Genomic DNA, 27,636 nt, shown 5'->3' with positions numbered 1-27,636 from the left:
CGATGTGGTTTGTACCCCTTACATCTTCCATGTTTGGCGCCAACATCATTTTCAAATTACATTAAATGCTAAAAATCGATAAAGTTTGAAATATTCAATTAAAATTAGCATTTAAAAATAGCGCATGAAACATTTATTAATTAATTTTGCCTTTTAGAAAATCAAAAAAATTAATCACGAAGGCATTTTAATTAATTATTAATTTTAATAAAATTGGGGCGCTTGGATTTTATTTTCCATATTTTAACAAAGTCGGCCTTGATTTTTATTTAAAATTTGTTTTTAATTGCCTTATTTTAAAAAAGTCGGCCTATGGGAGATTAAGGAGGTGAGCGCCTATAAAGGAGAGGTGAGTTATTGCATTTTTAATCATCATTTTATCATCTTTGCACATGCGATTTTGGAAGACAAGGAGAAAGTGCGAAATATCATCAAAGGGAGTGCGAACTTGGTTTGAAGTGGAGCGAATTTGCCATCATCACGTTGAAGACCCCAAAGGTGGTGGAATTGACAAGGAAGGCATTCGCTAGAGGAAGATCACGTTGAAAACTTCAAATTTCGATTTTGCCTAGGCGAATTGCCTTATTTTGCATTTTTAGAGTTAGCTCTCGAGCAAGGTATGGCGAGGTCTTCTTTTGTCTAAATTTTGAATGTTGATCGTCATAGTCTCAATCTAAATTTTGAATTTTGAAATTTTGAATTCCCAGTAGCTCAATCATATTTAGGAAATGATAACTCAAAGACTTATCATGAAGTTTCCTAAATTCAATCTTTAATCTAAATCTACGTTTATACATTGCAGAATCTATTACTAATTTTGAAATGTTGTGTAGGTATCAAGATGGCGACTCCAAGCTCGAAAGATCTACAAGTCGGAGGACTCTTCTCAAGGAAAATCAAGCCAGATCAAGGACGATCAAGCAAGGACAAGGGCGACCTCCAGCCTAGTATCAACAAGGACGACCTTCTTCGATCCAGCATCATCAAGATAAGGGCGACCCCTTCCAATCCAGTATTCCAAGGCGAGGTACATCAATCATCCTGCACATCAAGGACACAAGGAGTTAGAATAAAGGTTCGTTGAAGAAGCAAATAGTTCCAGATGAATTAATTAAAGCTAGCTTCTCAACAACATCAAGTTGAATACTTACCAAGTTACAAGTGTCGGACGAGGTGGCATCCTAGTCATCACTTCTCCAGTCAGTGTGGTCTACCTCAGCACATCCAGATTCAATGTACCTAACTCATGGAAGGTGGCACAAACTCCGATGTACCTACCCCAGCAATCCATTGGTGGAATTTCCTAGAGAGGACATGTGTCCAAGCAATACAATTTTATCATTGGTCAAGCATTAAATGTTATGTAATGGTTGTAACAAACCCTAATTAGGGTTTTCATTGTAAAATCTTGGCCATTGATCTCGAATTGATCTAAGCCATCAAATTGTATTGTGGGCACTATATATGCCCTGGCATTTCATTTTGTAAAGGCAGTTAGAGAGTAGAAAATAGTTGGAAGCAGTTAGTAGATAGAGAGTAGTTAGAAGTTGATAGAATAGCAATTAGAGTAGAGTAGAGAGAGAAGGCAAAGATTGTTGCCAAGATGTTGTTGTAAGAGACTTGTAAAACTTCATTGAAGAAATGGTGAAATTTATGGGTCAATTCGACAATTTGCATGGTCTTTATACTTCTCGTATTTGATTTCATGTTATTAGATGAGTGGAAGAAATATGCTTGATTGATGGTGAAATTCGCATATCCATACTACTAGCAGTTTGTTGATTGCAGACTTGCCTTGTGTAGTCAACTGGAATCGTTCAGCTTAAGCTTAACTTCAATTGTCGCTTCTTCATTGATATGCATCAACCTGATGGTGTCTATGCCTGCAGTGATGATTTGAACATCATAAAGCTTCCCTTCGAAGATCGCACTAGCCTTGTGGAGATGGTCCTGCAATGTCAAAACAAGTCCTAGTTAGAGTTTCATCAAAGATCAATCATTGCTCCTACATTCTTAGTATTAGGATTAGATCCTCTCTTCGCCCTCATCTTTTTTCCATTTTTTTTTAAATCTAAGGCAGTAAGATCCTGTGTTCCAGCAATATTCAAAGGCAAATCAGAAGTTCAATCATCAAATGTAAGTCCCCTTGTGATTCCAGCAAATCACATCATACCACTGGAGCTTATCCACACGTAGAGACCCTACTTAAAAGAACATTGGAGTCACCCTAACTGATCCTTCTTGCGATATCTTCAGCAATTAGAGACTTTATTCAAGAGAGGATAAGATGCCTTTGGGTATTTTATTCTGTGTGTGATTGTGTACAAAATACACGTCAACACGCCCCTCTTTCTCCATAGAAAGGGTGTTCTTTTTCCAGTCGTGGTTCACCTTTGCTATAACCAGCCACCCTCTACCCAAGATGGCGTCGTACCCCTTCTTCTTGAGTGGGATTACCACAAAATCTAGTATGAAGGGTTGCATGCCAATGGTGACTGGCTGGGCCATCAGGGTGTCGAGTGGCTTGATGTCGTGCTAGTCTGCACCTACCAAGTTGAACGTGGGTGGCCATAGTGTTGGCTTCCCGAGCTTCTTCCACGTATCCTCTGGTAGTACATTCACCCTCGAACCTCTGTCCACGATGGTGTCTTTGAGGATAGTCCGGAGAATTCCCATCTCTACTACAGCAGGATGTCAACCACTATTTAAGGCCAACAACATTGGGTCAACCGAGGGGTTGACCGAAACTTCCGCCCATGTGGTACGCAAAGGTGCCTGTGCAGTGGTTTGTATGGAACTAAAAATGGCAGTTCTCAATTGTGGCATTGTTTCTAGAAGGTCTTTTACCCTTATAGGTACTTCCATCTGCAGTACTTACCCAATGATGTTATTTTCAGCTTCCGTACGGGATGATGTACTTACCACCTCGTTGTTCCATCGTTCGGCCGTCATCTCATGTTCAATATTGGCTTTTGCCTCCCATAATCTCTCCTCCATACGAGGGTCGGGATAAGTGGCCTTTTTCATCTAAGCGCAGGTGATCGCCACTACTTCTTTCTCACCAGTCTTCTCGATGTTGAGGAGATTAACCCCTGGCTTAAGGCAATTTGCGTCCTCATGGTCGCCTGGCCCACACCATCGGCAGAGGTGCTGAGGGGTGGCTTCCTTCATGCAATCACGGGCGAAGTGCCCCCACTGATTACAAGCCCTACACTGGATCATTGGTCGGCCTTTGGAGTCATACTAGATACGGCTTCTGTTGTTGTTATTGTTATTGTTGTTATTCCTTCCACCGCCGCGTGTGTTGTCCCGGTAACCTCCAAATGATGCTGTTGTGTTGGTTTGTTGGGCCGTACCCGCTGGTGCGGATGTTGTGGCCTACTCAGTGAACAACACTTGATTCATTTGCGTACTTTGGGTCTTCATGTTGCATGGGCACTCCTTAATGGAGTGTCCCATCACTTGGCAAATCTCACAAAAGGCCTTCTTCGGGCAAGTACCCTTCGTATGTCCTTCCTCTTTGCACTCCGTGCACCATACGCCGCCTTCGGTCCGACCCGTGCTTCTCATTGTTTTAAATTATCTCCTCATTCGCTCCATGTCTTTCTGGAGCGTTTGCACCTTTTTGCCTGCCTCGCCATCGCTGTTGCTGCTTCCCTCGAAAGAGTCATCATCCTCGGATGAGCCATCCTTTTTTTTCTTGGATGTCTTGGTCTCGCTCTCAAGATCCATCGCTCTATTATATGCGTCTTCGAACGAGGTTGGTGGAACAATTTTCATCTTCTTCCGGAGGGAGTGTTTCAGTCCCTCCACGAACCATCTCTTTTTCAACCCATCTGCTGGTTGACTCTCCATTTTCCCCAACAGTTCCTTGAGCCGCTGACTATAGGCTCGGACAGTCTCGTTCTTGTTCTGCTTTGTGCCATAGATTTCGACTACTATTTCATTGTCGTTTCTAAGGAGGCGGAACTCTATCCCGAACTCCTCCTTCAAGTCGGGCCATGTGTCGAATTTGGCCTTATCCATATCTGAGTACCAGTCAATGGCCACTCCCCTTAAGGTTGTTGGAAATTGTGTTACCCATTCGTCCTGATCGATAACACCGTTCGCTAACCATATGGTTTTGCAAGTGCAGCAATAGCGGATGGGATCTTCCTTCTCATCAACATTGAACTTCGGCAGTTTCTGTTTACTGGCCATTGATGGGGGTCGTGTCCCCGGATGTGGCTGTGGCTGTGTCTGTCATGCACCTGTGCCACTCCCTCCGGAACCGATGGTGTGTCCTGCTTGGGTGACTGAGGGTACGGTGTTTTGTCTGTCATGTGTCTGCAGCTCCCCCGCGCCTACAACCGTACGATTGTCCTCCCCTCCCTTCTCACCTGCGCCCGCTACTGGCTCCCTTTGGTGGTCCTCACTTCATGGCGTAAGGGATAAGTTCCTGAACTAATCCCAAGTCTCTTCAACTAGATTCCTCCATAACCTTGTTTCCTCCAAAAACTCTTCATGGCTTCTCACCCTACGGTGTTCTGGCGACGCGTAGAAATTTCCCTCGGCTTCTACCCCCTCCGTGACACCTCCTTGGTTCCCTTCGGGCAACCCTTCGATAGGTCGTCCTTCGGCAAGTTGCCTCAGCCTCCGTCTACATTCTACTTCTTGTTCCAAAATCAAGGCCCTCTATGCGGCCTCCCACTCCTCCCTTTGTGCTTTCTTATTTCTATCTTTGTTTAATAGGTTGGGCATTAATTCCCATACATTTCCATAAATAACAACACATAAAAACAAAACACTCCTTTATTAATTTATCTCATCAAATACAACTTGTGTCAATATTATGACACCTTTATTCAAATATAGAATGTTCTTTTATCCCTCTGGGATTCAGGGTTCAATTTCCTCTTGGCCTCGTGCCATCACACTCCACTTCCCAACGGCTGTTTTCTTCGTACTGTTGGAGGATTTGTTGGCGTCGCTCTTCCCGGGCAATCTCCTCCAGGCGAGTTCGTTGTGCCAATGATGCATGTGCAAGCAACCGGGGGAGGTGGTTCATCAACCGATTTACTGCGGGGCTAACTTCCAGTGCAGTCCACACAGCACTTGTTGGGATTTCAGCCTCCATGGCCTCCCTTCGGACGTAGGTCTTGATGGCCACCTGAAGGAGGATTGAGAATTCCCTCGTTGTAGTGTCTTCTCCGTGGTAGAGCTCTGTTTGCGCATCATCGGCCTCTGGGTTTATCTCACCAACGGGTAGGCCCATCGTGTCCGTTCGCCATCCGCTCCTTCCTTTCCCAAGTATGTCTAGGCAACGACGCCAAATGTTTACCCTCTCAGGTGAATAGCTTAAAGCATATAGATACAACACGTAATGCAAAATAATAATGCCATAGATATCAAATAAAATATAAGAGATGTTATCCCATTCATAATCGTCTCTTACAAATTACATTCGGAAGTATATAAAGATACCGAGGGGGTGCGAGTGCCAACCGTCACACCGTAACTACCATCCTTCAGCTACCGACTAACAAAGACAATTACAGCTTACAACTTAATTAACTAGTTTTATTTGCGTACAATATTGTTGCTAGCACCACCATCACTTGTGCTGCCTGTTTCTATGACATCTAGATGTTGATCCAAGTTCTCCTTCAGAAAATCTTCTAGAACTGGTACCTGCCTGAGAGATTCCACATGTTTAAAATCATCAGTCCCCCCCTTCAAGTGAAGCTAATGGAAGCTAGATGCCTAAATCTTTAGCCTTTAAAGGTTAATCTTTAGTACCCTTGATCTCTGAAGGGAGCTGAAAGGCCCAACTTCTTCATCAATCACAACATCCTTGTTGAATGTCAAGTGGTTAGTGTCAACATCAATTAGCCTATGGCTTTATGAATATCACTATACCTTGTAAGCATCAACTTCTGACTCTTCAAGCCCAGTTTGGATCTTGTTGCATTTGGAATTCAAACATATGCAGTATAACTGAAAGCCTTAAGATGACTCACCTTCAATTTCCTCCCAAACCAAGCTTCCTCTAGAGAATTCTCCTTCATAGCATGTGTTGGAGACCTATTGAGAAGATAAATTGCAATGTAAACTACCTCAGCCAAAAACTTCTAAGGACCACTCTTGTTCTCCAACATGCATTGGGCCATCTTCGTAATTGTATGGTTCCTTTTGTCAGCTACTCCATTTTGCTAGAGTATAAGGTGTTGTGTATTGATGCTTGATCTTGTGTTTAGCACAAAACTCATTGAAATCATTTGAACAAAATTCACCTACATAGATCTAAGAGTTATGATGTCACATCCTAACTCTTTCTCTACTAATGATTTGAACATTTGAAATTCCTTAACCACATATGACTTAGACTTAAAGAAAAACACCCACACTTTCCTACTAAAATCATCAACAAACAAAAGAAAGTAGCTAGCACCAATGACCAATGTTGTATTCATCAGTTCACAAACATCTACATGGACCAACTGTAGAACTCTCTAGGCTCTCCAAAGCTTGTCCGACTGAAAATGGAGTTCTATGCTACTTCCTTTCTTGGCAAGCTCTACAAACACCCTAAATCTATTGTTGTATATCAAGTAAACCCTCTACTAGATTCTTTTGCCAACTAAGAAAGGTAGGTTAGGTTGAGGTGCCTGTACCATTGATGTCATAGTGTACTAAAATCTGATGTACTCTTGGCTGCCAATGCACTCTTTAACCTATTCAGTATTAACAAGTCAATACAAACCATGATCTTTGATACCAACAACAATGGTTTTCTTGGATTCCTTGTCAATAATATAGCATTTATGTTTGCTAAATATGACATCCAAATTGGGACAATGGCACATAATCTGGCTCACTAAGTGCAAAGTACAAATTGAAAGATGAGATTTGCACCTCTAGAAGATATCTACACATTTCCTTTGCCAACAACCGTGTACGTCTCACCACCACCAAAGACAACTAAATCTGAGCAAGTTGTGCACTCCATGAACCAATCTTTCCTACGGGTGAAATCTCAAGAGGATCCAAAATCTATGTACTACACAAAAGACCTTGATTGATCTGCTCCTCATTTGGCCATGAAAATATAGAAAGTTGATTCCTTTTTCTCCTTTGCAACATGAGCTTTTGATGGAGGACCTCTCGCATTGGATTTCTTTTCAGCCAACCTCTTCCTCAGTGATTTTTCATACGACCGAGGTTACCACAATAGTGGCATGTGATTTTTCATATTCTTTGAAGTGCCCTCGTTATTCCCTTGAAATTTCTTTAAGACTGCTTGCATTTGTCCTTGTCCTTGTGTATCACTCTTGCTACCAAACTGCTTCTTCCATCTGTCTTGTTGCAAGAGCTTGTTGAACAACTCTTGAACTTCAAGTCAACACTGGTAGATGTGATGTTGAGTGCTTATGAAATGTTCATATGCCTATGGTAAGTTTTTCAATGTTACAACCACCATATCTTCTTCCATCTTGTGACCTATGGCTTCTAATTGAGCGTGAATGTCATTGATCTTCATCAAATGATCTTGCAAAGACATCTTCTCATCCATCATGATTGAGAAAAGCATATTTTTATGGAAGAAGACCCTGCCTTTATCTAACATCTCATGTAGATCTCACCGATGCTTCCAAATCTCCTTCAGAGGTTTTTCTTGCTTGAACATTCGGAAGCATTTCATTTGTAACTAATAACTTGATCAGCATGACCACTTGTCAATCATGCTCATCAAACTTGTCCTAGTCTTTATCCACAACCATTGGCCAAGTGTCAATACTGAGGACAATCTTATCTAGGCATCTATACTCGAAGATTGGGAGGATGCATTGTTTCTAGGTGTTGAAATTCTCGTCAATCAACCGTTGGTTTCCTTCCAACGTGATGTTGGGTAATGAAGCCAGCCTCCCACAATTTGTAATCACGTAAAATAAAGAAAACCTGAATTTTGCTTGGTCAAAACCCTAGCAAACAAAAACCCAATTTTATCAAAAAACTATTAAAAAATTTTAAACTTTGGCCACTGAAAAATTAGCAAAAACTTGAAGAAAACCCTAGGTGCTAAAAAATCCACGACTTCATCGAAAAGTTGTCAAAAAACAGAAAAAAAAATTGCCAAAAACCCTAGGCAAAATCACAAAGATTTGGAAATCACCAAAAAAACCCATGATTTTTGTTGAAAAATCATCAAAAACTGATAAAAACACCCTACCAACGGCTTCTTGGCTGCCCTATATACTTCTCTAGTGATTCCCAATTGTGGAAGTTGGGCATTCCTCAATACCCCAATGGTCACCAATTAACAATCATTCAACCACCTACCAAACACCTAGGCGGGCAAGCAAAACGGCCTCCATCTCCTCCAGAACAGCTGCCAGCAATGCATGGAGTATCACTTGCCAAGGAAATTAATCTATTGCAGCTCCCAAGCAAATAAGCAACCTACCAACGATGCATAATCAGCTGCTGCCCTAACAAAATGTTGCCGAGAGAAACAAGACACAAATCAAATGGATGTTCGGAAGGGATAAAGCCATCCCTAATACATTCTTCTGCCCTAAAACAACCTCCTATATGTTATTAAGCACTCAGAACTGACCTGCAGCTAGTATGTGAATGGCTAGTTATCTCCATATGCTTCATGACAATGTTCTAAACCACCTCTCTAGTCAACTACAGAACCATTTTCCACTCACACTTTCATTGTTCATCTGTTCCAGCACTCTAATATTTCTGAAAGCTCTAGAATCGCTCCAACTATCAGCTCTAACAAAAGAATGATGTCCAAACAACCTTTGCAACATCAGAAATGACTCCTCAAGCGGCTCTATGCCATTTAGAACATGAATAAAAAGCCTACGTGTTAAATACACTTGCGGCAGCTTTCTGGACACCTACAATATGTTTCTAAAGTTCTAAACCCTTGCAATAGCCTATCATTCACCTGCAGCATGTTGTAGAACACCTGCAACAACTTGCAGACCACCTGTAGCATCTAAACTCAAACCTGCAGCAATACCAAAAAAGACCAAAAAGTGACCTACACCTTACTGCAACTGAGCTTACAGCATAAGCTTGATTGTGGAACCAAATTTTGGATTATACCTCCCTCACCAATGGGCTTTTGGTCCCCAAAAGCCTCAGGACACAAACAAATGTGGGAACTTATTTCCCACATCCTCACAAAACATCCACTCAGCCTTATTCAAGAACTACCTTGTTTTTCCAATCAGCCATGTTTCCCATTCTCCTCACATGGTCCACCTTGCCTTCTTATCAAGATTGACATCTTCCTCCAACTCATCCATGTCTTCTGGCACAAAAATATTAAAAGGAAGTACATCTCTTGCTATTCATCCAACATAGAAGGGTCAAACAAGCATAACCAGTCAACTTTGATCACTGCAAATGTATTCATATATTATTCCAAACAAAAAGTATTCTGCCCCACCTGCTCTATGCTGTGAAACAAGCCATACTACAGAATTTTAAGCTTCCATTAAGGCCCTTATTGTCACTTTTTGCCCAAGTATACCCAAACCATGTCAGCAATATCAAACTTATGCTCTATTCTTTGTCAATCATGTTGTTTTTTATACTTGAGTTAAGACTCCTTCAATCTCTCTTGAACCTAGAGGTGTATCTGCCTCAGAAGTGTATCTGCCTCACTTTTTTTCTATGCAAGTAATATGGTGGGAAGACATTCCATCTCCAGTCTGACTCTTACTATTTGTATACACAGAAATCATAACTTGTTTTAACCTTTCATATGAGTACATTTCCTTCATGCTTAATGGATATTTGTTCATGAATTCACTGGCTATCATCTGCTCAAGTAATTTGGTGATGGATTTCTTCCATTGTTTTCACTAACAAATATACTTGTAGAATTGACTAATTTTCCGAGACCCTTGCAGGTTTCATGACATGTTGCACCAGGACCAACAATGTGTTTAGTTGTTTATCATGTATTTGCATGGAAGATTATTAAGTCAAAAACTATTATATGGCCAGTAGGTTCACTCTCTCTCCTTTCCTCTCTTTCTTAATGTCTTTTTTTTTCCTACATTCCCTTTAATCTTTTGCATTTTCTTGTAAATTTATTAAGGTAGGAACCAATTAGTTGTTTATTGCATTCCATTGCTTAACCTGAGATTGACAACACCCTGCAATCAGTGCTAGTTGAATCTTTACCGGACCCCTTGTGAAAATAGAATCTCATCTTTCACTATGCCATCCAAAAATTAACCAAAACCTGGCAGCCCTGAGGACCTTGTGGAGATCATCTAATCTCCTTCCAAGAAAAAGGTGGTTTTTCATTCTGAGTTGGCTGACACCTTGACCCATGTTATCTTGAGTCATCAACAGATTGGCAATGGAAGGAGGGCTGACAAAGGAATTTTAAATTTGAAGAATTAGAAATATTGCTAGAATGCATAGTCCAATGGATAGTCCTTTATCTTTTCAAGGAGAGTTCCCTAGGCTTCCCAAGGACTTCATTTGATGGAACCCTTCTTTCTACCCTAATAAACAAAATGCACAAGATCATGTAAAACATTTAAAAACCTGTTTGTTCAGCATCAGGTTGTGAATGAGGAAGTTGTTTGCATCTTGTTATGTTATACTTCGGAGAAAAAGGCCTATAAACATTACAGGCATCTTTAAGCACATTCAATGCACTCGTGAGCTCAGCTGGAAGCTGCCTTTTTGAGACAATTTGGCAAACATTTAGACACAAGAGAGGCATGGAGATAACTCTTGTTGATAAGGAAAGGACCCAATGAAATAATTACCATGCTTTCGCTCAGATTTTGTCAGACAGTTGAAACCTTTATTGATTCTTATGTGCCTAAGGACAAGGAAATCTTAGAATCATACCTGCAAGCCTTAGGAATTATGAAATATTCATTAGACAAACAACAGGGGTAAACAACATGCAATATGCTATGAACAGGACTCTCATTTTGAAACAAATAAATAACAACTGCCAAACAAACCAAAACCTTCTCCCTCATAACCCTAATCCCAGCCACAATCATGCATCAATTCAATCTATTACAACAGTTCACAAGCACAAAATTATCAACAAACAGTATACAAGACAAATCAGATCAGCCTTTTGCAAAATAAGGTCAATTATTTTCAGAATTCAATGGGTTATGCCCTGCATATCAGCCAATTACAAAAGCAGTTTTCTATCCAAAACAGTCAAAATTAAGCTGTTTGAAGTGCATTTGTAGCTGTTCAACCTATTTTGAGTCAACATACAGAGGCATAGTCTTTGGATGATGAAAACATAAACCAACAAAAGGCTGAAATGAATCACACAAGGCTGAAAACGAAGAAATCAAAAACAAGTCTGAAAATGCAAATGAAAAGACAATAGAAAAATTACCACTTGTTACTGGAATAGATAAAGGCAATGCCAGAAATGAAGATGGTCAATACACTCAAAAATCGGAAAATGTAGGCACTAGCATTCTTCCATTAGATACACAAGACAGTTCTACCTCTCCTATGCATGTTTCAAAGGATGATATTTCTGACTGGTAGACTTGGCTTTATCGGGCAGGTGTAAAACACATGGTAATGAAATGATAATTCATTGTTGTATACAAATTAAGGAGAGGAATACTCCTTATATAGAAAATTACAAGACAATCTTTCCATAATGGAAACGATCGAGAATAGAGACAGAAAAGGAAACTAACTACGAAAGGAAAAGATCCTAACTGAATGACCATTATAGAAACACTACAAAATTACTTTAATACCCTCCATTAATGGTCATTCCGGTAACTACCCTACAGGGAACTTGACATAATCTGCGGTCATTTGGCCACGAATGCATAGAAGGCTGCCCCCTTCTCAGAACGTTCTGTGACATGAGCTTGCTGCTGAGACCCTCCCTAGTTCTACAAAACTTCTAGATATGACCAAGTTTATCATAATCCTTCTACCACAATCCTTCCAACATGATGTTGGGTAACAAAGCCATCCCTCCCTTTATCCAGAGACACCGAGATCAGCTTCTCAAAACTTGTGCAAAAAACCCATCATGATTTTTTTTGAAAAAAAATTAGAAAACCCTCCATGTGATGCTGACATTACACACGATTTTGTGAAAAAATCGACAATAACCTTTGTTTCATGGAAGACCGGTAAAACCTCATGACCATGAAAAAAAACATGCAAAACCCTCCCTGATTTTTATGGAAAATCATACAACACCCTTCCATGATTTTTTGTGGGAAAAAAATCAAAAAAGCCTTCCTAATTTTTATAAAAAAATCATCCAAAACCCTTCCATGATTTTTTGTGGAAAAACATCTGAAAATTCTTTAGTAGAGAATGAACTCATGATTTTTGTGTGAAGAAATCGTGCAAAAAACAAACAAAGAAACCAAGATTTTTGAAGAGAAAATCATACAAAACCCTCCATGATTTTTTGTGGAGAAAAATTTGAAAACCCATCCACAATTTTTTAGGAGAAAATCGTACAATACCCCCCAATTTGTTCAAAAACTTTACTCGCGGCCATCACAAGTAGTAAACAGAAATAAAACTCCTTGGTTTTTGTGGAAAAAATCAAGCAAAACCCTTCCAAAATCAAAAAACCCACAAATTTGCCAAAAAAGAACCTATGCTTTGATACCATGAAATGATAATTCGTTGTATATAAATTAAGAAGAGGAATACTCCTTATATAGAAAATTACAAGATGATCTTTCTATAACGGAAACAATCAAGAATAGAAACACGAGAGGAAACATACTAAAAAGAAACTAACCACAAAAGGGGAAGATTCTAACTGAATGCCCATTATAGAAACACTACAAAATTACTTTAATAGGAAGAACCCAACAAGAAAAAATCAATTGTCTTGCTTTCCTCACCACGGTTGACCTAGTTCTAAAAGGATTAATTCATCCCAGAGAGATTCTAGTTCCTAGAAAGAGTCAAGATGAGTCATGAGAGTTCTGAAAATAGGAAAAATCCAAATAATGGGTTCATGGAAACAAGATCTTTAAATGAGGAAGATATCACGTATCAAGAACCTGTAATTAATATTGATAACATGTGGAGTATTGAATTTAATAACCATATTGATGATGAAAAATATGAAAATGATAGGCATAATAAATTTTAGCAGCATACACTCCAAGAAGGAAAGTCAGGAAAACATTCAAATGAATGAACAAGACCTATGTGAGAATCATTCTAGTTGTATAGCATGCACTCAAACTTATGAAATTGAAAACATAATGGACTTAATACTGATGCTGAGAAAGGATATGTTCATCCTATGATATTCAGTTAATAGAATTCACCATGCTGATCAGCATGCTCAGTTTGATTGTCCATCTTGATAGCATGGAAAGTGGCACAAATGAAAAAAAATGACTTTGAACATGCTCCTTTGGAAAGACCAAAAATGCTTTGGCTGTGAATGATGATAGCCTATGCAAATTTGCAAGAGAGAAAAAGACTGATTTTCTGGAAAGACAATGTTTTTTTCATCTTTATGTTGTTTTGCTTGGTTTCCTGCCTCCCTTTGCCTCGTGTTACCAAGCTACCCAATGGCACTTTCCAGGGAAAGCATTGCTTAATGCTTTCAATCCTTTTTTCAAGTCTACAAATACATTTTAAACAAAACAAAACTATTTCCCAAACTTTGTTAGGCCTATGTGAATTGATCCAAGACTCGTCAAGTATACATGAAAATTCTACTAATTGAAAATAATTTAAATAAGTTAATACCATACATAGAATGCATGTTACAACCCAACATCAAAAAATCAATTGTCTTACTTTCCTCACCAGGGTAAACCTAATTCTAAAAGGATTAATTCATCCCAGAGAGATTCTAGTTTCTAAAAGTAGCCATGATGAGTCATGAGAGTTCTGAAAACAAGGGCAGTCAGAATAATGAGTTCATGGAAACAAGTTAGTCAACTGAGGAAGACATCAAGTATCAAGAACTTGTAATTAATATTAATAACATGCCGAGTATTGACTATACTAACCATACTGATAATGAAAATATGAAAATGATAGACATAATAAATTTGATGAGTCTTTTGTCATTGCTAACAGTGGATCTAATCAGTCATCCATCTGCTGATGATTCTCACAGTGATAGTTTTAAGTCCACTGATTCCAATATTCATGAGAAAGACAAGGTAAGTAGCATACACTCCAAGAAGTCAGGAAAACGTTCAAATGAATAAACAAGGCCTGTGAGAATCATTCTAGTTGTATACCATGCACTCAAACTTATGAAATTGAAACATGATGGGCTTAATACTGATGCTGAGAAAAGATATGTCCATCCTATGATATTCAATCAATAGAATTCACCCTGCTGATCAGCATGCCCAGTTTAATTCTCCAGACTTCTTGAATCTTGTTAGTATGGGAAGTGGCACAAATGGAAAAATATGACTGACAATGCTACTTTAAGAACTGAGACCGAAAATGCTTTGGTTGTGAATGATGATAGCCTATGCAAATTTGAAGGAGACGAAAAAACTGATTTTCTGGAGAGACTATTTTTTTTCATTTTTATGTTGTTTTGCTTGGTTTCCTGCCTCTTTTTGCCTTGTGTTACCAAGCTACCCTATGGCACACTTTCCAGGGAAAGCATTGCTTAATGCTCTCAATCCTTTTTTCAAGTCTATGAAGACATTTTACACAAGTTAAAACTGTTTCCCAAGCTTTGTTAGGCCTATATGAATTGATCCGAGACTCATCAAGTATACATGACAATTCTACTAATCAAAAACATTTAATAAGTTGATACCATATGGTACTTTCTAGTTTACTAGAGTGACCCATTGTGGTTTTAGGAAATCAAGTTTTTTGTTTCCTGATTGATTTTGCCGCATAGTAATGGTGGTCCCCAGCCCAAGTAAGGAGCTTGATTGTTTGTTGATTCAACTGAAAAGAAAAAAATCAAAAGAAAAAATGAAATTGAACAAAAATGAAATAAGATTATTAAAACTCAATTTCTTTGAGTGATTCAAGTATCTCTACTAGGGCTTTGTACACCCAACTAATGGTGGAGCCAGGCCTAGAGGCGGACTACAGATAACTTCATCATGGCTATCAACATCTAGCTAGCAATAGAGCAATGCCCAAGCATCTGTTAGGACAGATTGATTTATTTGCATGATTTCTTTTTCCATAACACTAGCCCCTAGTTGACTTAGAAGGGGTAATTGTATCATGCACACACATATTCTAATCAAATGAACCTAGTCCACACTTGCCCCAAGTCCAACTCTAATTCGGATTCAAATAACATAGCTTGCATTATGATATTGTCTTGTTTACTTTTTCTCTTCTAACCAAAGATTTTGGATTCTTAACATTTTCCAATGTTCCCACTTGAGAGTTGCCATCTGTCGTTTCCTGTGCAACACACCCAATTTTCCTCCAAAAATTGACGCCCCCATTTGACCTCTAGGATTGGAATGTTTTCATGTCCCCCTAGTCTATAGTGTTGAAAAAATTTAAAGTTGGGCTGATATTTTAGCTTGGGAAAATAATCAAGCTTTTGTGGCAATTTTGCAGTTTTTGCTTGGAACCCCCAAAATCCTATGCTGCATCACATAGGCCACTTTCCAAAGTGCATACTATCACACTTTGATCTCAACTATGCACATCGCCACTATGTAAAACCTCTAGCCTCCATATATTTACAATATTGCACATGCATCAATATTTGTGCACCATCCGCTTACTCTAAAAGTTTGTTCTACACCCAAATACCTATGCATCAAACACTTTGGGTAAGAAATGATTTATGCATCCTTGCCCTTGCACCTTCCAATTAATCCTCTTCTAATCTGCCATACTCAAAATTTAATGCATTCAACCATGTCGCATTCTCAACTTCTTTGCCCTTCCATTTGACCAAATACTGCTTATACTCCTTCCTACATATTTTCTTGATTCTAGTGTCCAACACTACCTCTATTTCTTGTACTTTCTCCGAGAATTCTCTTCTCCAATCCACTACTCCAATATGTATGTCTTCATTCACACCTCAAGCTGTCCCTCAACATAAACATAAGAGTATATGTTTGTAACATTAAAGATAGCCAATACATCTATCCCCTATAGCGACTCAACCACAAACACATTCTTCTCAACTTTTTGCAAAACATTGCATGGCCTTACCTTCTTCTACTTCAACTTGTTCATTCCCCTTAGGAACCTCTCCCTATGCAAATGCACTAGGACCATGTTACCAACTTGAAATTCCACTTCTCTCCTTTTCTTATCCACACACTCCTTATATCATATTGGCTCACTCCAACTGCATGCATACTTGTTTGTTTACATTGCACATAAATCACTAAATCTTTCACCTCTACACTATTTTACTTGTACTTTTGTAATACCATGCAATTCGACAACTTCTGTTCAGCCCTACCCATAAAAATTCTGGAATGGCATCTTTCTAGTGCTTTGATTCACTAAGTTTTTATAGGAAAATTCTACTTGTGTCAAAACTAAATCTCAAAGTCTAGGCTTCTCTCCCACCAAGAATCACGAGAGGTTTCCCAAGCTCTTATTGACCACCTTTGTTTGCCAATCCATTTATCAATGATATGTTGAACTATACTGCAATTGGGTGTTCAACTAATTCCACGGTCTTCACTAGACTTGCCCCACAAATTGTCCCTACTCAACAAAACGCTAAGTGACAATTTGTGCAGCCACACCATCCTAAAGAACAACTTTACCACCTACAATGCATCATTTGCATGCTTGCATACCACAAAATGTGCCATCTTAAAAAATCCATCCATCACAACCATAATGGAATTATGGCCTCGTTGCATTCTAAGCAAACCAAGAACAAAATCCAATGTCAAGTGTTATTTAGCCTCTCAAGAACTAGCAAAGCTTGATACAAACCTAGGTCCTAGTTTTTGTCCTTTGCCAACCAACAAATCCTACACCTTTGCACAAATTTTCATACATTTATAGACATGTGCAGCAAATAATACCCTTGATTCAACTACAACATCATCTTATTAATGCTAAAATGACCAAACAAGCCTCCATTGTGCTTCTCCTTGAAAAAATTTTAATTCATTGACCCCTTGGATATACCCAATTTTACACCCTTGAACAATAGTCCATCTTGCAAAAATTATTCCAACCACTATGATTGGTTGACGTCCACATGTTATACACACTCTCCAAGTTTCTATGAATTCTACATCTTGCACATGCAACTCCATCAAATCAAATCACATGACTGCCACGCACATCTAATTCATCAATGCACATCTTCTCCTCAACAAGTCTACAACTTGTTAGACTTCTACCTTTTTGCTTCAAGGCAAATAAGTAGCTCTGCAAGAACTCTACCCATTTCAAGTGTCGTAGATTACATCTTGCACATGCAACTCCATCAAATCAAATCCCATGACCGCCACACATCTAATTCATCAATGCACATCTTCTCCTCAATAAGTCTACAACTTGTTAGACTTCTACCTTTCTGCTTCAAGGCAAATGAGTAGCTCTACAAGAACTCTACCCATTTCAAGTGTCGTAGATTTATCTTGCCCTAACTGTTGATGAATTGCAGCACATAAAGGTCCATATATAATACAAACTCCTAGAGCAACAAATAGTGGCTCCACTTCTTCAACACTTGTATGATCACATACAATTACTAATTATTCATCCAATAACTCTTGTGCATGTCATTCAACTTCTCACTAAAGTATGCAATTGTCTTGTCTTCTCAACTCGATATTGTGACAACCACTACACCACTTGCATCACAATCCACTTTGAATAATTTGATGAAATTAGGTAATGCTCACATTGTTGGTTCCATCACCCTTCAATAGTTGGAATCAATGCTTTGTGACTATGGTCCAAACAAACTCCTTGCTATCACTCTTCATTGTATCCCTCATAAATGCACAAACCCCACTTAAGTTCCTAATAAACTTGCTATAGAAGCTTGCCAACCCGGCTTTGAACCTGAATCATGCTCCTTAGTGATGGTCACTTGCCAATCGCCCTCACCTTCTCAAGGTCCATCTTCAACCCCTCATGTGGGGTTGCAAATCCCAAGAACACTAGCTCTATCTTCATGAAGCTATGCTTCTTCAAATTCACCAACTTCTCCTCACACAACCGCTACAATACTTGCCTTATGTGCACCAAGCACTCTTCCTTCATCCTACTAAAGATCAAGATACTATCCAAATATACAATGACAAACTTACCAAGGAATAGCTTCAACACCTTGTTCATAAACTACATGAAAGTGCTAGGCACACTTGTTATTCCAAACAACACCACTAGCCACTTGTAGACCCCATCCTTAGTCTTGAATACTATTTTCCACTCATCACCTTCCTCGATCCTAATTTGGTGGTAGCCACTCTTCAAGTTGATTTTCATGAGTCCTAGAGTTGATTTTATTAATGGTCATAGAGTTGATTTACATCCTCCACTCTCCATCCTTCTTTAGTGCTAGCATTACATGTGTTGCACACAAGGTCAAACTCTATCCAATCAACCCCTTTGCAAGCAATTCTTCCACTTGCCTCCTTACCCCCTTGTTCTCTTATGACATCGTCATATAGGCCACTTTATTTTGCAAGCCATATCTAGGAATTAGATCCATCACATGAATGATGCTACACAAGGGTGGCAATCCATTGAGCACAACCTCCAACATGATATCCTTGTATTCAACTAGCATCTCTTTCAATTCAAGCAGCAACTTTTCTATTGCACCTTACACACTCTCTATGAAAACTTTAACATGAATGCTAGACATAAATGCTGCTTCCTAACTTTCTTCACGAACTCCTTTCTTGAGAGTTTTTAACCAACACTCATGGGCTACTCTCCATTTCTAAACCTTGGTCCTTCAACAGAGCAAACATACTTCTGACTATCTTACCACAAAGTGTATGTATTTGTGCACCCATCAAGCAAGACCTTCTTGTCACTCTACCAAGGTCGACCTAGCAAAACATAGCAACAATCCATCAACATTATGTTACATAGGACCTCATCTTCATACCTATCAATTCTGAACCTAAACTTGTACTACTTGTTCACCAATAGCTCGCATATCTTCAACAATGATAACACCCTTATGGAGCAAGATGCGCAATCCTATACAAGCCCAATTCTCCATCATCTCTACTAAAACAAGATTACCTGTGCCACCACTAACAATAATCATCTTGCAGCACTTCCTCCTAATTTGCAAAATATATTCTTCATTTATGCCATCATGTTCTCCTTTGTTGGCTTCAACAATATGCACTTCATCACAAGCGCTTCTCCACCCTCCAATTTCTCTACCCCATTGATTGATGCACTACTTCTTGAACTTCCTTGAGCAACATGGTTGCTCACTTCCCTTCATGCAATGCTACTTTGTTGCACCTTTAGGCACTCAAATGCATAGTACATTGTTTCTCCGAATCTGATTTTTCTCTAGAGAAACTACTTCCTCATCTACATCCTTCTCGAAAGGATTCCTTTCTCCTTGGTGCATCCTCCCAACCTTGCAATATACTTGCTTCTCCTTTGTACACTTGTGCTTACTTTGCCTTGTCATTGCACATCATGCTTCCATGTGCAAATTTTCCATTGACTTGCACGTTATTGTCTTTGCAACCTCTCCATTGCCTTCAACATGCCCTAATAGGCTTCCTCCATGGACATAGGAATAATCATTCCAAACTCATCCTATATGGCTAGTCACAACCAATTCAAATACCTTGCAAAGTTCATTGCATGTAATGTCCTCTTTTTCTAGCCCATTCTAACATCTTCCAAAACTCCAACTTCTTTGGAGAGTTCCTACTCTTTTGGAAAGGAATTCTAATAGTAGCAATGACCTCAAGAGATCAAGATGGGTCCAACGATACTTTTTGGGTGCAATTTCAACATTCTAGGAGTACTCCACACTTCTTGGAGAATATTATTGTTTTTGGAAAGCATCAATTTTCAGATAGATTAATATCCTAAGAATGTAAGGTTGTGTGATGTGAACAAAATTCACATTTGGACTATCTTAATATTGCAAAATTATTTCTGGATTCAATTGTGTCAGATTTTTTTGCATCAACGTTTCGGATCACACTCCGTGATCCATCACCAAGATGATACAAAAAAAAATCTGACACAATTGAATCCAGAAACAATTTTGCAATTATCATCATGGACTGTGGAAATTTGATATCATTATCTTAATATTGTTTGTAACTTTTGGTGGATGTGCGAAAAATAATTTAAATAATTAAATAACTAAATCTTTAAGTTGTCGAAAAATAAAAAATAAAAGACAGCTTTTATTTAATTATTTAAAAAGGAGACATTAAGTGACTTAAGGTTTCGAAAAAATAAATTATAAAATAAAAGTCAATAAGGTAAAAAAAATATATAATTTCTAGAAAATTACTGAGATGGCTATAAAAGGAGGTAGTGAGGAGACAAATCCTCATTCTTGGCATTTGCATTTTCTTTAAACCCAATTGTGAAGGTTGAGGGGGTTTGTTCAGTAGTAACCCTAGGATGAAAACCCTATGGTGAAGATTGGTTTTGATTAAGGATTTCTCCCTAGCCAATGCAAAGGTGGATTCACACAAGATTCACAAAGGAGCTGAATAATTGTGCCATTTGATTCTGCAATGTTTTGTTATGAGATTTGCAGAGTTTTATGCTAAACATCCAAATAGCATTCTAGGTTTGCATTTTATTTGATGTTTCTAGTTTCAAAGGTGTGCTAATTGATTGAAAGTTTATGAACTTGTGCCAAAGTATTGCAATATTTGTTATATGTTTAAGTATGCCTGTAGGAAGCTACGAAGAAAAAAATTATTATGAATTTGCAAGGAAATAATAAATTCGTAAAGAAAGATCATTTTTTATTGTATTGGTCATTCTATATTAAATTCCTATGCTTCTGATGCTGACCATTGTCCAAATGAGGACATCATAAGTGATGAAATGTTGCATTGAATACTATTTGTGAGAGTTTGGTGTATGTTACAGCCAGCCGCAACTTGTATGTAATGTCCCCACTTTGAAATAGAATTTAATAATAAATAAAATAATAAAATTGAAATATAAAAGAACAAAAATAAAATTTAGATTAAAAATATAAGAAAATATAATTAAATATAATTAAAATTTAATTAAGTAAATGAATGGTCAAGAGGCATGAAATGATAAGTTGTGACTCCCCCAAATATGAGGTATAAAAGGGAGAAGAGAACTCATTTGAAGGGGGGGTAATTTTGGGAATCAGAAGTCACACCAGCCTACTCTCCCAATCAATAGTTCTGTTTTGCCAGAATAACTCCCTCCCGCGCCCCCTACCTATATAGCTGGCATAGTCTATAATCTCCTCCCTTGCATGGACTATCAGCCTTCTGGAGATGGGCGAGAACGAACAATCAATGAGGGGGTGTGTGAGGGCCTTTAGGGCTACTATCCACCCTATGCTGGTTATACTGGTTCAACTGGATCGACTGGCTTGTACTCTTTCTTCAACATGTGCTTCAACTGGCTCTGTTGCCTTATTAACTTCTGATTAAATATGAAGTGCAGATCTGATTGTGAAAGGTTGTGTCCCTTTCAAAAGGCAGAAATAATAAAGAGTTGCACTCTTTCAAAGGGTGCTAATGCTGAAAGGGTGTGTCTCTTGCCAAAGGGCATACATGATGAAGAGGTGTGACCTCTCCCTCACATTGAGAGATATAAAGGGAAGGAATCAAAAGCATCTAGTGACATCACCATTGATCAGATCAGATCAGATCAGAACTGCAGGCAGTAACATCCTTGTTCTTGGTGGTATGCCTGAGGTTGTGCTTAATATGTATGCTTAATATATGAAGCCTGATAATGTTCTTATGCAAAATTTAATAGTAATATTAATATAGACTGCAATATGTATGACAGTCATACTTAATTTCATATATATTCATAATACATAACAAGTTAGTATACTTATAGTCTAATTCTTGTTATTTCTGTCAGTACCTAAGAAGAAGGGACTGAATTGTTTCCAAAGAGGGGCAGTCTAAATCCAAGCAATAGGTTAAGTCCCAAGATAGGGTGGGGATCAGCAACCCATAAGCCTTGAGGGGATAGACCCAAGATAGGTAAGGGCTTGGATCTGTAAACTTTGAGGGAACCTATTGTATTTGGTCTCTAAGCGCTTTGGTAACATAGACATCCTCTTCTTCCTTAGAATTGAAGTAGTGACAAAGATTGGCACTTGCATTAAGAATTATGGATGATAAAATTAATTATCTAGTATAATAGAATTAATTATCTAGTATGGTAGATGAACAATTTACTTATTAATAATTGATAAATTAATTGAACATCACAGATTTGATTCATGTTAAGATAGATTTGTCTCCTAATCAATTTAGTTCAAGTCATAAGTATATTGAAATAGATTAATTATAGCTAAAACAGGCCTAAACCTAGTAAGGGACATTACATTGTATAGAGGCGCGTTGGAATTTATAGAGTTATAATGGAGAGCATGGATTAGTGGAAAGGCGATTGCAGATTTTGGGCACTCAATATTATGAGTATTCACCATAATCAGCTATAAAGCAGTTTGCAGGTTATTAAGGCAGATTAATCAAGGTTTAAACACCTCTGTATGCATATATCAAACCTAAAATACCACCAGTCGGCCACTCAAACCAAGCCAATTCACTTCGACAACCATGTATGAGGCAAAAAAGGACTGATTTATAAAATTTCTGACGAATATGAGAGTCTTCAAAAATTGAAGGTTGGCAAAATTTACCTTCAGCTATGTATTTGCATTATAAACTTTTATCAGCAATTAAATTGTCGAATGCCAAGTGTTTCTAAAAATGTCAATGACTATCTTCATGTAAGGCAACTATTTGTGATTATGATAGTTGAAGCTGTTCTAAGCCCTTCGAATCAGATTTATTCCTTGATTTTATGATTTTCAAACTGTTTGACGAAATGTGTGTGATTTTGGGCTGAAATATATACAAGTTTGTGGAAAAATTTGGTAGGGGTTATTACACTAAACCATCCTCCATGTGAACAGGCACAAATAGCCAACTAGTAGAATTCCTTCATCATCATCTCCTTTTTCAAGCTCCACAGCTTCCTTAACAAAATCTAGTAATCCACAAGCAAGAACTGTCCCAATTGTGAATCTTTTCCTTCCCCTATCATTGTTTGTAACTCTGGACATCATCTCACCACAGTAAAGCATGCCCCTTTAATATACTTGTATAATTGTATTGTCGATCTAATATTTACAGAGAAATCATCGTCTCTTATTCTAACAGCAATCTTCCAGGAACATTAGCTGCTAATTTTGTGGCAAACTGGATGCTTTTAGAGGAGATATTTAATCTCGAAATGTGGTTGCCAAAGTATGTGTTAACCCTAGTTTTCTAAGTTGGGAGAGGACTTTGATATGACTTCTAAGTTTCCGTCTAATGTACACTCACATGTACCATTATTGTTTTCTAATGTAAAAATAAATCGCATGCTGTTGCAGGTATTGTCTATGAGCTAAATTAGATTTAAATAGAACAAATGCACTCAAATATAATATTGGGACTACTAACAAGAAAAATAAGACATAGGATAATTCAAATACATCTAAAAAATTAGTTCCATAATGCAAAGAAGTTGAAAGTATAACCTTTGCTTCTATCCACGAACAAGATGATTGTCCCTCCCACTTGCATATTTCTACATATTGGCCCACCTTCAATTGTGATTCACAATCCATTTCAATTTGCCTGTCAAATTGGACTAGAAATCAAGTCCCCATTTCAATCTCATACACTAAACAACAGAGTGCTTTCCCTACTCTTCCATAGTTTGATCCTTCTCGGTGTGTATTACGTTGGTCCAATAAAGAAGTTAATAATCACCTTAACCTGTCAGAAAAGAAACAAAGCTAAATCAAATAAGCAATATACAGGCATAAAATGGGTCTAACATCTACAACTAGAGTACTCCTGTTACACTCATTTATGCAGTCAAAATTACTCCAATGCAGGGCAGACAACACCAATGAGTTAATATGCACAGATCGATGCCGTTACTAATTACATAAAACACCTATTGAATATGCAATTTCTGTTCCAATGCTCAACCCTTCCTACTCTATGATATACAACAACTTGAGGCAAATATTTCATCCAATAAAACAATTTGTTACGACTTCCAGCAACTAGAAGGAAGAAAATTGTAATCTATAATATCAATGTCCCGAAAATACTCGAAACTATCTCCACGTCAAAGTAAAAGAGTTTAGAAGACTGAAAGAAAATCAAATTGACACAATCCTATGTCTTCACTCCCTATAAAATATCAATTAGTTGTAAAGGAACTTCTTGTATTTGATAGGTCAATAAAATATACAAAAAAATGTCAACAGAGAAGCAAAAGACTTTGAAATACACAGATAAACCAGCACATAATCTCACGGATTTTATGATTGTATGCTATAAACAATACCAATAACCTTCCATGAGCACACATCGATCCCCAACTTAATAGTCTTATTATAGCCACCTAGTCTTCTTCACAATGCAAAACCATTCTTGCCCGAGCTGAGTTAATATTTACCAACCTAGTAAAGCCTACTCTGTTCCTCCTTAAACTTCACGGTCAATTTAGCATTTACAGCTTCTTTTTTCAAAATTAGCCAGCATCACCGCAAGACTGCGCACTTAAAATCCACCCCAATCTACCATCCGTCCGCGCAGGTCTCCCACCGATGTTAACTTATTTGCAAGTTGTAGCTAGAAGGTTTGAAGTTACATCGACTCACGTGGTTTTCTGCCATTTTGCCGTTTAATATGCTCGTTGTATACCCTGCCAGAAGAAAGCCAGAGGATTCCACAGCCTCAAGGGAAATTTAACGTCATTTCCGTTGACGCGCGCTGAAAAAACCAGCGGCGGGGTTAACAACGAGTTACAGTTCTTATTTCGCTAAAACAAAGGCCTCGACTGTAAATAAATCAATTAAAGTTCTATTTCGCTAAAACAGAGGCCTGAGCTACAAATAAACAGCCAAAACCCCATTATTATACCGCCACGGACTCGAACACGCCACGTACGATCCCTCAGCCGCATGTAGAGAAATACAACTACGAATGGAGCGCAAACCAGAACCAACCCTGCCTACGACAACGATTTACAGGCACTCGCCAAATTTCATCTCGAACTCTGCCAAAATAGCCAGCATTCCAAACAAACTTGTTAAAAATTTATCCGACGCACAGCGAAATCTTGTGACAACGTAAGATTAACTCAAAACTACACGACTATGTTGCAAGCCAAAACAAAATGCCAGTAAACCCCGACACATACAAGTGCTGTCCAACTTACAGCTAAGTGTTATCGACCCATAAACCAGCAAACAGAGGGTAAAATCCATGGATTCAAACACAGCGCATAACAAATTTCATCTACAGCATAACAATTTAAATCTACAGCACATCAAGCGCAAAATCTTACAAAAAAATACACAAATTATAGCGTATTAGTTGTAAACGGTAAGAATGACAGGCATCGTCATCACCTTAAATGAATTCGATCGCAGCACCTCCAACTTCACAAGATTTGTGCAAGGGTTTACTGATTTGCTTAGCTGATATAAACCGTGGCCGTCAACTTTGTCGCTGATTCCGTCGTCGTAGATTTCACTGCTCTTCTTCTCCACGGGCAAAACGCGTCGCCGGCCTGCCGGGAAAGAAATATCATCGCCACTCCGGCGAGTTTTGCTAAACGTAATCAGCCGTAAAAATAATTAATATGTGCAATAATCACGCCAAACCTCTCGCCTTCTGCGACTTGAACCAATGTTTTCTTTTATTTTACTCGTTGGAAACGTAACTATATTTAGAGATGTCTTATTTTTTCTGCTAAGAATTGGAATGCCGCTATTCTCACCGCCATCTTTCTCTCGCATGGCACCCTATCAAAATGGAGATATCAGCAATATGTCAAACTACTATATTATCATCGTTAATCGAAGTATGGTTGAGTAAAGGATTACCAATGGATAGAAAAACAAGAAAAAAGTAGAGGCATTTAGGTTCATATGAAGCGTTTCACTATTGATTTTTGTGTCACTTTTTAGATTTTTGTAGTTTTATGGATTTTAAAAAACCTTTTAATACGGGTGTAGAAATAAACTTTGGAATAGGGTGGAAGAATTTAAAGTTCCAAATTAATTTAAAACAATATTTTATAGTTTTTATGAGTAAGTTGAGAGTTAAAATTAAAACAAAGTGGTCAAATATTTGAATGATTTGGAACTGCATTGCGAGATGAAACAAGGTTGTTTGTTTTTTCACTTTGTTTAGGTTATATATTGATAAATTAAAAGAGTGGATGGAGAAGGTTGGTAGTGGAGATATTCAACGTATTAGATATATAGTAAAGTTATTTATAAATGTTGATAATTTTATGTGAAACAAAAATAAATTATATTTTGAGAGATCACTTGAGGCTTTAGAGCTCTTTGTTGGTGTAAATAATTATTCATCTTGGATATTATTACACTTACTTAAGTTTACTTAGGATAATGCATTTCACAGTAGTTTGGATATGAGACACTTGGGTGTTTGTGCCACATTGGGATAGTGTGTGTAGGAGAAATTCCACCTTTTATGGTGTTGATCTTGTTATTACACTATCATATCCACTTATTGTGGAGTGATAATTCCACCTTCGGTGGGTGATCCACCTCATGTGGAATATTATATTATTTCTCTTACCTACCCACACCTATTTCCTACCTACCCTTGTTTCTCATTGAGCCACATGTCATATTTGTGTGCTCATACATCCATATGGCCTTGCCTATATAAGCAGGCCTCTATTCATTGTATGTAACTATTGAATCCAGTTGATTATTGATCATTTTCTATTGATGAGAATACAGTTTATTCTTGTCCTATATTGTGTCTCTATTTTGTACATTTCACTGAGCTCTTGATCTTGGCAAAATCTAACATGGTATCAGAGCCATTGGGGCTTCATTGATTCGTCTTGAAGAGGCATTATTGCGACGTCAAGAGGCAGATCTGAAGAGCAGCATCTTTTGGAGGCGTCCTAGACCAGATCCGACCTCGCCATTGCGTCCAGAAGGACGTTTCCATGAATTTTGGTTATAAAGTCAGCCTATTTTGGTGAGAAAAAAATTTTCTCCAATTTTGCTTGTATCGTACGGATTTTCAATTTTTTATTCATTTTTCGAAAAAAAAAAAAAAATTTAATTTTCGGAAAAATTTTCAAAAAAATCGAAAAAAAAAAATGGAAAAAATTCCGAAAGCAAAAAAAAAAAGTTTCGAAAAAAAATCAAGAAAAAAATCAAAAAAGTTTTTTTTGGGGGGTCCGCAGACCCCCCCCGTGCCGAACGTACCTGCGTGTTGCAGGTTGCAGGTCTGACCGCTCCGTACCTGCGCCGCGTCTCTGTCGCCGCGCGTCCACGCGCCGCCGCCCGTACCTATTCGTCCCCGTCGACGCCTCTGCCACCGGCTTCCCTCCCTCTCCGCTCCGACGCAGCCTGTGCTCCACCGCCACACGAGCGCCCGCAGGTCT

The 27,636-nt window shown here is 38.3% G+C and overlaps 1 protein-coding gene across 7 annotated transcripts in view; it reads right to left on the bottom strand.

Moving 5' to 3' along the window:
• The window catches only part of LOC131060881 (uncharacterized), a 73,891-nt gene extending 48,056 nt beyond the window's left edge, over positions 1–25,835 (bottom strand). For 3 of the 7 annotated variants that reach the window (XM_059221318.1, XM_057994296.2, XM_057994301.2), the window contains exons 1-4: positions 25,610–25,835; positions 25,119–25,254; positions 24,656–24,968; positions 23,717–23,957 (exon numbers count right to left, since the gene is read on the bottom strand). Coding sequence is in view for 6 of the 7 variants with exons in the window: in XM_057994296.2 (XP_057850279.2) it covers positions 23,717–23,806 (90 nt within the window). In the remaining variant the exon portion in view is untranslated. Of the gene's footprint in view, positions 1–23,716; positions 23,958–24,655; positions 25,255–25,416; positions 25,497–25,609 lie in introns of all 7 variants that reach the window. The other 4 variants (XM_057994297.2, XM_057994302.2, XM_059221317.1 and 1 more) reach the window with 4 other exon arrangements.
• Between the last annotated feature and the right edge of the window lie 1,801 nt (positions 25,836–27,636).

Source organism: Cryptomeria japonica, chromosome 5 (genome assembly GCF_030272615.1).
Source record: "Cryptomeria japonica chromosome 5, Sugi_1.0, whole genome shotgun sequence".
In the NCBI taxonomy this organism is placed as follows: Eukaryota; Viridiplantae; Streptophyta; class Pinopsida; order Cupressales; family Cupressaceae; genus Cryptomeria; species Cryptomeria japonica.
Note: the sequence above shows the minus strand (reverse complement) of the source record. Positions and strands in the feature narration are given on the sequence as shown.